Below are 10369 nucleotides of genomic sequence, written 5' to 3'. Positions count from 1 at the left end.
CGCACGGCCCCAGGCCTCCCGGTCCGCCCCGCCCGCCCCTGAGGGGGGCCCCCTCCCGTCCGCAGCCTGCGCTCCCGGCCCGGCGTGGGGGCCGCTCCCGGGCGCGCTCCGGCCTCCCGCCGCCCAGCCTCACCGCCAGCTCCTCCGCCGGCGCCGGGCCCGGCCGCCACCACCTACAAGGCCGCGCTTCCCGGCCGCGACGCCAGCGGAACCCAAGTCCGCAGCCGCGGCGTCGCTGGGGAGCGCTAACCGGGAGCACGTTTCCGGTGTTTCCATGGAGATGAGACGACGACGCCAGGCTTAGTTCCGGCGGAAGCAAAGATGCAGACGCATGAGATCGTCACCCCCCCGACACCGAGGATGCGGGTCCTGAGCCCACCCACCCTCTTCCTGCTGCTCTCGGGGGCGCTGGTCCTGACCCCCAGCTGGGCCGGTGAGTGCGGGGAGGAGCGAGGGGACCCGGCGGGGGCGCGGGGCCCGGAAGGCGCGTGTCCAGCCCCGGCCCTGCCCTCCGTCCGCCCCCCAGGCCCCCACTCCCTGATGTATTTCTTCACCATCGTGTCCTGGCCCGGCCGCGGGGAGCCCCGCTTCCTTTCCGTCGGCTACGTGGACGACACGCAGTTCGTGCGGTTCGACAGCGACGCGGCGAGTCCGAGGATGGAGCCGCGGGCGCCGTGGATGCAGCAGCCGTGGGTGGAGCGGGAGAGGCCGGGGTATTGGGAGGGGCAGACGCAGATCAACAAGGAAACCGCACAGACTTTCCGAGGGAACCTGGAGATCCTGCGCGGCTACTACAACCAGAGCGAGGACGGGCCTCACACCCTCCAGAGGATGTCGGGCTGCGACGTGGGCCCCGAGGGGCGCCTGCTCCGCGGGTACGAGCAATACGCCTACGACGGCGCCGACTACATCGCCCTGAACGAGGACCTGACCTCCTGGACTGCGGCCGACACGGCGGCTCAGATCACCCGGCGCAAGTGGGAGGCGGCCGGTGCGGCAGAGAAAAAGAGGAGCTACCTGGAGGGCCTGTGTGTGGAGTCGCTGCTCCTGTACCTGGACAAAGGGAAGGAGACCCTGCAGCGCGCAGACCCTCCCAAGGCTCACGTGACCCGCCACCCCGTCTCCGCCCGTGAGGTCACCCTGAGGTGCTGGGCGCTGGGCTTCTACCCTGCGGACATCAGCCTGACCTGGCAGCGTGACGGGGAGGACCAGACCCAGGACATGGAGCTGGTGGAGACCAGGCCTGCGGGGGACGGCACCTTCCAGAAGTGGGTGGCCGTGGGGGTGCCCCCTGGAGAGGAGCAGAGATACACGTGCCACGTGCAGCACGAGGGGCTGCCCGAGCCCCTGACCCTGAGATGGGAGCCGCCTTCTCAGACCTCCATCATCATCATCATCACGGGCATCGCTGTGGTCCTGGTTCTGCTGGGAGCTGTGGCCGGAATTGTGATGTGGAGGTGGAGGCGCTCAGGTGGAAATGGAGGGAGCTGCGCTCAGGCTGCCAGCAGTGGCGGCGCCCAGGGCTCTGACGTGCCTCTCTCGGCTCTATAGAGCGTGAGGCGGCTGCCTTGTGGGGATCGGGTGATGGGAGATGTGTCCACGCTCCCACTTCCTGACTCAAGAACCTGTGATTGGGGGGCTGGCCCCGCCCTGCTCCCCACACTCTCCTGCCAGCAGAGGCGGGGCTGGGCCCTCCCTCCTGCCTTTACTCCCTGGTGCTCTGAGGTGCATCCTCAGTAGGGGGTGTGCAGGAGGCAGCTAATCGATGTTTCTCTCTCATCGATGTTTCTAGCTATCTCCCTCTCCCTTCCTCTCTGTAAAAAATCAAAATATATTTTTTTAAAATCGATAAAATATATTTTTAAATAAAAAATAAAGAAAAAATAAAGGGGAAGATCCTAAATTCTGAGAGGAAATAAATTGAAGCATCAAGAAAGAAAAAAAGATGCAGACACAGGGACGGCGGGGCGGCGAGGATTCTCTGGGCCGCAGTTCGCTTCCAGTGTCGCCCTAGAGACGGGGAGGAGGCGGGGCCTGCACTGTCAATCAGCACGCCATGCCCCTGCGTTGGGCGGGGCGGGGCTGGAGGTGCTGCACCGCAATAAAGGGTCGGAAGGCACTCTGGGACGCCGGGAGGTGCGAGCAGGAGTGGGGGTGCAAGCAGGAGCGGGGTGCAAGCAGGAGGAGGGCTCGCTAGTCGGGTGGGGAGCAGACCCATCCGACCTTGACGCCCACTTTCTGCCTCGTGCCTGAGCCTGGGTCCAGGTAGAAGGTGGAGGTAGCCTAATTGGATGCCCCTTACGCCCCCTCCTCCTGCCCCAGGGCGAGTCCTGACAAATAAATGGAATCATATGGACCTGAACGACCTGCCCCAGAGCTCGGAAAAGGGGCTGGGGTGGGGGTGGGATGGGTCTTACCTCTGCAGGAGGGCGTGAGCTACCAGACCCCAAAGGCCCTAAGCCACAAGGGCAGAGTCTGTGGGAAGAGCTGTCTGGGCCCGGGGAGCAGCCAAGGTCCCTCCTGTTTCTTTCCTGCATGAACCAGGCCCACCCCATGGTGTGCGGCAGTGGGGCCAGCCCGACCTCATGCTCTACTCCTGGGTGCTGGAGGGAGGCGGGAAGACCTGGACCTCAGGTCAGAAGATCCCCCAGAACCTCAGCACCCCTCATGTCGTGGAGGGGAAGGGGAATATGCCAGGCAGGGGCTCACTGTCCCCACCGCAGCCTTTCTTATGGCCCATGACCTGAGGAAGCTCATTAAAACTCAAGTCCAGCCCTAGCAGGTGTGGCTCAGTGGATAGACCGTCGGCCTTCGGACCGAAGGGTCCCAGGTTCAATTCCGGCCGGGGGCACATGCCCGGGTTATGGGCTCCATCCCCAGTGGGGGGCGTGCAGGAGGCAGCCAATCAATGATTCTCATCATTGATGTTTCTGTCTCTCCCTTTCCCTTCCTCTCTGAAATCAATAGAAATATATTAAAAATGAATAAATAAATTTTAAAAAAAGCAAAAAACACTCAAGTCTAGCCTGGCCAGCGTGGCTCAGAGGCTGAGCATCAACCTATGAACCAGGAGGTCACAGTTCGATTCCCAGTCAGGACACATGCCCAGGTTTCAGGCTCGATCCCCAGTGGTGGCTTGAAGGAGGCAGCTGATCAATGGTTTTCTCTGATCATTGATGTTTCTATCTCCCTCTCCCTTCCTCTCTGAAATCAATAGAAAAAATTTTAAAAATATATTTTTGTAAATAAATAATAAAACTCGTTTCTAATGGCTTCATTGTCCCGCTCAGAAGGTGGCCCCTCACCATGGCCTGCCTCGTCCCCTGTGTCTGCTCCGTTCAACCTCAGCAACCCCTCTCCTGCTGTCCCCGCCTCCAGGCTGGCCTGCACAGTTCCCTCTCACACCGCTCACCTGCCACCACCTCCCTCGGGGGCCCTCCCTGATCTCGAGTTTCCCCCCATCCTCTGTCACTGTCACGGGGCCTGTGAGGGCAGAGGTCAACGCTGCCCTTCACCTGGACAGACAGCCGCTGTCTCTACCACCTAAACAGGAATGGAGGTGCCCATGGCTGCGTCAGCCTGTCCCAGACCCGAGTCCATTGGATTCTGATGCATCGGGAGTCATGTCCTGGAGGGGGGCACAATTCTAAAGATGTTGCCCTACCCGGTTTGGCTCAGTGGATAGAGTGTCGGCCTGTGGACTGAAAGGTCCCAGGTTTGATTCCGGTCAAGGGCATGTACCTGGGTTGCAGGCACATCCCCTCTGGGGGGTGTGCAGGAGGCAGCTGATGGATGTTTCTCTCTCATCGATGTTTCTAACTCTCTATCCCTCTCCCTTCCTCTCTGTAAAAAAATCAATAAAATATATTTTTACAAAAATCAAACACAGAGACTCCGGACCTGCACTTGGTAAGCGTCTGACCAAGGCCACTGTTTCCATCGAACCAATACCCTCCCATTGCCTCTCTCAGCCCAGACGCCTCCTTTCTGCCTACCAGCGTGTCAGGCACCTTGGTGGTCTTGTTCTCCCATCCTACGAGGTCCGACGTGCAGGGGGACTTGGGGGTCAGAGGGGAACCAACTGTCCAGACATAGAGGCTGGAACAGCATCAGGGCAGGTGGAAAGGAATGTGTGAGGACGCTGAGGAGGGAGGGTGCTGAACAGGAAGGAAAAACCCCAACCCCGACTTCGCTCAGGCCTTGAGAAAACATGTTTTGCTTTTCTCTCCAAAGGCCTTTGCCACCGTGGTTATGGGGGCATTTGGGGGAATAGTGCAGCCCAGGGCACAGGTTTATGGTTATTTATTTATTTTCATAAGAGAAAGTTCAGCACTGGCTGGTTTGGCACCGTGAATAGACTGTCGGTCTGCGGACTGAAGGGTCCTGGGTTTGCCCAGGTTGTGGGCTCGATTCCCAGTGTGGGGCGTGTAGGAGGCAGCGGATCAATGATTCTCTCTCATCATTGATGCTTCTCTCACCCTCTTCCTCTGTGAAATAGAGAGAGAGAGAGAGAGAGAGAGAGAGAGAGAGAGAGAGAGAGAGAAAGTTTACTTAGAAAATCAGTAAGGCAGCCCTGGCCAGTGTGGCTCAGTTGGTTAGAGTTCCATCCTAAACCCCAAAGGGTTGAGGGTTCGACTCCCGGTCAGGGCACATAACAAGGTTGTGGGTTTGATGGTACAGGAAGCAACAGGCCAGTTTCTTCCTCCATTAATGTTTCTCTCTCTCTCTCTCTCATCAATAAGGATTTTAATTTTTTAATATTTTTATTGATTTCAGAGAGGAAGGGAGGAGAGATAGAAACATCAATGATAAGAGAGACACATTAATCAGCTGCCTCCTGCACGCCCCCCACTGGGGATCAAGCCCACAACCGGGCCTTGACTGTGATCTCCTGTTTCATAGGTTGATGCTCAACCACTGAGCCGCACAGGCCAAGCATGGATGCTTTATTTTTACGTGTTTTGGCATCAATGATTTAAGAGAAAAGGAAAAGGCCTTAACCGGTTTGGCTCAGTGGATAGAGCGTCGGCCTGCGGACTGAAAGGTCCCAGGTTTGATTCCGGCCAAGGGCATGTACCATGGTTGGGGGCACATCCCCAGTGGGGAGTGTGCAGGCGGCAGCTGGTCGATGTTTCTCTCTCATCGATGTTTCTAACTCTGTCTCTCTCCCTTCCTCTCTGTAAAAATTCAATAAAATATATTAAAAAAAAAAAAAAAAGAAAAAAAGAAAAGGAAAATTAAACCACAGAGGTGAGGAAGCCGGTGAGCCAGGACGAGTGGAATGAATGGGAAACAGACCGAGAGCTGAACAAAGGCAGAGCTATTCACAGCGGACACGGAAGGCCAACCCCCTGGAAATAACATCGAGCTCCAGGCCCAGAAAAGCAGCCGAACCAGGTGGGCCACAGCAGGACCAGCTGTGATGACTGACAGCTCCCTCCCCTGCCACTGTCCAATCCTAGGAGACCCCGGCCCTGAAGCAGCACCCCTAAAACACTGACACACCGAAACCCTCCCCCCAGACCTCCCCTAGGATTTCCGCATTCCAGACACAAGACACAGGACAAAGGACCCAGGCTGTGCCCTTCCTATAGCCCGGCCACGCCCTGTCCCCTCTTCTTCCTCCATTTCTTCCCCCGCAGCCTTGCGTCTCCAGAACCCTAAAGGATCCCATGAGGCTTGCAACCAGGGGATCCCTGGGTACCAGCAGCTCGTCCCAGGCTCACCCCTGAACCTGGTCCCCAGGCCCCCTTCTCTCTGACTTCCCCCGAGAGCTAGGGCAGCCCAGCTTAGCTCTCCTGTTGATTCTTTCTTGTCTGATCGTCCCCGGCTTTAAGAAAATGTTCCCTCAGTCATCTGGAGTCTTGTTGTGAAATTTCTCCTGCAGGAAGTCAAGAACCCACACATCAGCCCTAGGCAGATCTGGACCAGGGGCCAGGCCCCTTTTCCAGTAACAGGGCGGTGAGGAGGCTTAAATGTGTCCCTTAGAGAGAGCCGCCTGGGGCACTGGTTTAGTGAGCCAGGGAGGGGGCGGTGTGGCCTGAAGGACTGAAAATTCCAGGCCTGTCAGAATCTTCGAGGCAGAGGCAGTCGGGGTGAGAAGGGGCCTGGACAAGGCTGGGCGTCCAGGGAAGAGCAGGGGGAGCCCCAAGGATCGCAGACTCACAGAAAAGACCATTAGAGGTGAACTCAGCAGCTGAGGCAGGGCCCCTCCCTCCCCTCAGGCCTCAGCCTGGGCTCCCAGCTCCCTGCACCATCCGCTGCCGTGAGGCGGGCAGGCTTCCCAGCCAGGGTCCCCTCTGCGGCACCCACTGCCCGCGGCTGCAGCGCGGCCCTCAGCCACCGAGTCGCCAAGCCCTCTGGCTGTGCCAGGTGTGGGATTCCGTTCCACGACCCAGACACACACCTCAGTAGGCCAGCAGCCTCCCTTGAGACAATGGGCATGTCCCCTTGCAAACGCAGGTTGGGCCCAGCCTGTGTGGCCGTAGGAGGTCATGTTGGGGAGTCCCGGTCAGGGCCTGGGCCCGGGTTGCGGGCTCGATCCCCAGTGAGGGGGCATGCAGGAGGCAGCCGATCCATGCTTCTCTCTCATCAGTGATGTTTCTATCTCTCTCCCCCTCTCCCTCCCTCTCTGAAAGCAATAAAAATATATTTAAAAAACAATACATCCTGATACCAGGACAGGGTTGAGACAGGGTGGCCCCAGAGCAGGGAGGTGCCAGCAGGGAGGTGTTTAGCCTCCCTGATCGGATGGAGAAGAGATTTAGGAAAAAGGAAGCATTCAGTATCAGTGGATCACCCAAGAGGGAGTTGGGTGGGGCAGGGGTGAGGAATATTTGCAACACAGAAAGGTTTAATTTGCTTTCATATGTAAAACGCAAAGATCTAGAACTCCTCTGGGCCTCCTCGACCTGCCTGAGGAAACGGGGTGGGCAGGAGACCTGCATTGAAATCATCTCTATTATAGCAAGTACCTCCGCCATTCAGGGTCCCCACACCCGGGCGGTTGGGGTTGGTTCGGAAAAGTTAAAAAGGCCAGGAAACATGGAGCACACACTGGGACACTCTCATCCGCAAACCAGCAATTTATTTTCTTTGTCTTTTTTGTGTGTGTTTCCTGTATTTACTAAAAGCAAAATATGAGCCCAAAAGTTTTTTTTAACTTTTATTTTATTGATTGATTTTAGAGAGAGGGAAGGAGAGAGAGAGAGGCCGAGAGTGGTGAGGGATTATAAATGTACTAGAGGCCCTATGCACGAAATTGGTGCAAGAGTAGGCCTTCCTGCCATAACCAGTTTGGCTCAGTGGATGGAGCGTCGGCCTGCAGACTGAAAGGTCCCAGGTTCGATTCCGGCCAAGGGCATGTACCTTGGTTGCGGGCACATCCCCAGTGGGGAGTGTGCAGGAGGCAGCTGATCGATGTTTCTCTCTCGTCAATGTTTCTAACTCTCTATTCCTCTCACTTCCTCTCTGTGAAAAATCAATAAAATATATGTTTTAAAAAAGAGTAGGCAATCCTTCAACCAGCTGCCAGGTACCGGCACCGGCTTCCCTCTGGCACCTGGGACCCTGGCTTCCCTCACACCCCCCTGCCCTCCCCCACTTTGTCTGGAAGGACATCCGGTCTAATTAGCATTCTAATTAACATATTACGATTTTATTATTATGAGATGAGCCCCCAAATGGCTTCAGTACCCAGGGACCGGGAGTCAGAGGTTTTAAAGGACTCTAGGCTGGCTTTTTCTTCTTCTTTTTCTTCAAAATATATTTTTATTGATTCAGAGAGGAAGGGAGAGAGAGAGAAACATGATGTGAGAGAGACACATTGATTGGTTGCCTCCCAGGTGCACCGACCGGGACGGGGGATTGAGTCTGCGACCGAGTTACTTGCCCTTGACGGAAATCGAAGCCAACCTGGGACCCTTCAGTCTTCGTGCCGATAGTCTGTCCGCTGAGCAGCCCTGCCCTAATTGGTGTGGCTCAGTGGGTAGAGTGTTGGCCCTTGGACTGAAGGGTCCCGGTTCGATTCTGGCCAAGGGCATGTACCTGGGTTGCAGGCTCTATCCCCAGTAGGGGGTGTGCAGGAGGCAGCTGATCAATGTTTCTCTCTCATCGATTTTTTTCTAACTCTCCCTCTCCCTTCCTCTCTGTAACATCAATAAAATATATTTAAAAAGAAACAAACAAACTTAGCAGTGGACCAAGCAGCCACATACCGGCTGGTCAGTAACATACTTTGTACCAATTTAGACAAAGGAGGCTTCTTGCTGAACCTCAGCCTGTGGGCCATGGAAGGGCTCCCCTGGGTCGGACAGTAAGATCGTGTGTCCTCGCTTTTGCACCTGCAACTGGTAAAGTCGGCCTTGGCCTCGAGCCCCCGGTGCACCCAGGACAGGTCCCCCACGCTCACACTGGCCTTGAACATCGGCGTGCTTTCTTTAGGGTTCCCACACCCTAACTGGGGGCAGTCACAGCCTGGCCGCCCCTGCCCACTCATGTGCCCCTCCCCGATGGCCACACTGGCCCCATGACCCCCTGTTCACCTCCGAGTGTCCACACAGATAACCCTGGCCTGCTCAGGAATCTCATTATCGGTTGGGGAAGGATGTTTTCCAAATCCTAGCGTGTCATTACCTAAAGCAGAATCGGCCCATGTGTTCCTCTGGACCACAGTTCCCCTGGGAGGCGGGATCTGTGCCGGATTCTCAGAGTGAGGGGCGTCGGATGCTGACAGATGGGCTACTTTTCTGGCTGAGAACCGTCAAGGACTCATGGATAGGGTGGATTCTTTGGGTGTCAATGATTGTCACTGTTTTTTTTTCCTATTTCTTTTTAAAAAATATATTTTTTTGATTTTTCACAGAGAGGAAGGGAGAGGGATAGAGAGTTAAAAATATGGATGAGCACTAACCGGTTTGGCTCCGTGGATAGAGCGTCAGCCTGTGGACTGAAGGGTCCCAGGTTCGATTCCGGTCAAGGGCATGTACCTTGGTTGTGGGCACATCCCCAGTAGGGGGTGTGCAGGGGTCAGCTGATCCATGTTTCTCTCTCATCGATGTTTCTAACTCTCTATCCCTCTTCCTTCCTCTCTGTAAAAAATCAATAAAATATATATTAAAAAAAATATGGATGAGAGAGAAACATCGAGCAGCTGCCTCCTGCACATCTCCCACTGGTGATGTGCCGGAAACCAAGGTACATGCCCTTGACCAGAATCGAACCTGGGACCCTTCAGCCCGCAGGCCGACGCTCTATCCACGGAACCAAACCGGTTAGGACTTTCAAAAAAATACATTTTCATTGATTTCAGAGAGGAATGGAGAGGGAGGGAGAGAGAGAAACATCAATGATAAGAGAGAATCATGGACCCATCAGCTGCCTACTGCCCGGCCCTCCTGGGGATTGAGCCCAAAACCGGGACATGTGCCCTGACAGGGGATGGAACCCCGACCTCCTGGTTTATGGGTCCAGGTCCAACCTCTGAGCCGCCCGGGGGGCTTGGCTGCCCCACTTAAGCCAGGGCTGGGCCCGGCCTGGCCGGGGTGTGAGGGGCCCTCAGGCCGCTGCTGCAGCTCTGCTGGTTTGGGGGCTCTGAGCTGGGAAGGGAAGGTCCTGGGCCCAGAGGGAGGAAGGGGGGCTGATAGAGAGTTGCAGGCCTGGTGGCCAGAGACAGGGGCTCCTGGGCGGGCAGCCACTGAGAGTTTTGGGGAGCCCCAAGGGCCCCTAGTGCATGTTCACCCTGCCCCGAAAGAGAGAAAGAAAAGGAAGAAAGAAAGAAAGAAAGAGAAAGAAGCCACAGGACCAGTTGCTAGTGAGGACCTGTGTGTAATAGGGACACCAGGCGGCTGTGCAGCCCCCGAGCCCCCCACCCTCAGCACCCTGCACCCCGGGGCCGCCAGCCTCAGGCCTCTGCCCTTCCTTCCTTCTGCTGGCACTGCCCCTCCCGCAGGTGCTGGGGGCAGGGGGTGGGGTGGGGTGGGGGGCGGGGGGCAGGGGGTCCCCGCCCACACTCTGTTCCATCACCTACTCCTTTGGGCTCGCTGGTCCCTGGACTCCCCCCACCCCCCGGGAAGCCCAGGGCGCGATGGGGCCGTGCAGAGCCCAGCAGCTGTTAGGACGCCACGCTCACCCACTGCGGTGCCAGCACCCACTTTCCTTCCCGGGTCCAGGAACCCCAGGAAGGAAGCGGGGGTCGAGCAGTGGAGGGGGGGGGGCGGCCGACGGGGCGGGGTCCCTGCGGCGGGTGGAGGGGGCGTCGCCTTGCTTGGAACAAAGGCCGCGCGCACAAAGCCCAGGGCCCCCGGCCCCCGCTGGGAATAATTGGCGCACCCGTCCCTATTTTCTGTCTATTTCCCCGCCGCCCGTGCGG

At 57.1% G+C, this 10369-nt stretch overlaps 2 protein-coding genes across 2 annotated transcripts in view; one reads left to right on the top strand and one right to left on the bottom strand.

The window, feature by feature from the left end:
- ZBTB45 (zinc finger and BTB domain containing 45) overlaps positions 1-299 on the bottom strand; it is a 6132-nt gene extending 5833 nt beyond the window's left edge. The window contains 1 exon segment of the mRNA XM_023744707.1: positions 134-299. The gene's annotated coding sequence lies outside the window, so the exon portion shown is untranslated.
- Positions 300-306: 7 nt separating this feature from the next.
- On the top strand, positions 307-1730 carry LOC102424768 (HLA class I histocompatibility antigen, B-15 alpha chain-like). The gene is made up of 2 exons (XM_006103365.3): positions 307-433; positions 527-1730. The coding sequence occupies exons 1-2, from the start codon at positions 322-324 to the stop codon at positions 1549-1551; spliced, it is 1137 nt and encodes a 378-aa protein (XP_006103427.2). The 5' UTR covers positions 307-321; the 3' UTR covers positions 1552-1730.
- The last annotated feature ends 8639 nt before the right edge of the window (positions 1731-10369 follow it).

Source organism: Myotis lucifugus, unplaced genomic scaffold (assembly GCF_000147115.1).
Source record: "Myotis lucifugus unplaced genomic scaffold, Myoluc2.0 scaffold_482, whole genome shotgun sequence".
Classification (NCBI taxonomy): Eukaryota; Metazoa; Chordata; class Mammalia; order Chiroptera; family Vespertilionidae; genus Myotis; species Myotis lucifugus.
Note: the sequence above shows the minus strand (reverse complement) of the source record. Positions and strands in the feature narration are given on the sequence as shown.

What these genes read in the sequence shown, in the direction of transcription:
- LOC102424768 (XM_006103365.3), top strand. Translation starts at nt 322, where the DNA reads ATGCAGACGCATGAGATCGTCACCCCCCCGACACCGAGGATGCGGGTC. An exon ending in CCTGACCCCCAGCTGGGCCG is followed by an intron (nt 434 to 526) that starts GTGAGTGCGGGG and finishes TCCGCCCCCCAG; the next exon opens with GCCCCCACTCCCTGATGTAT.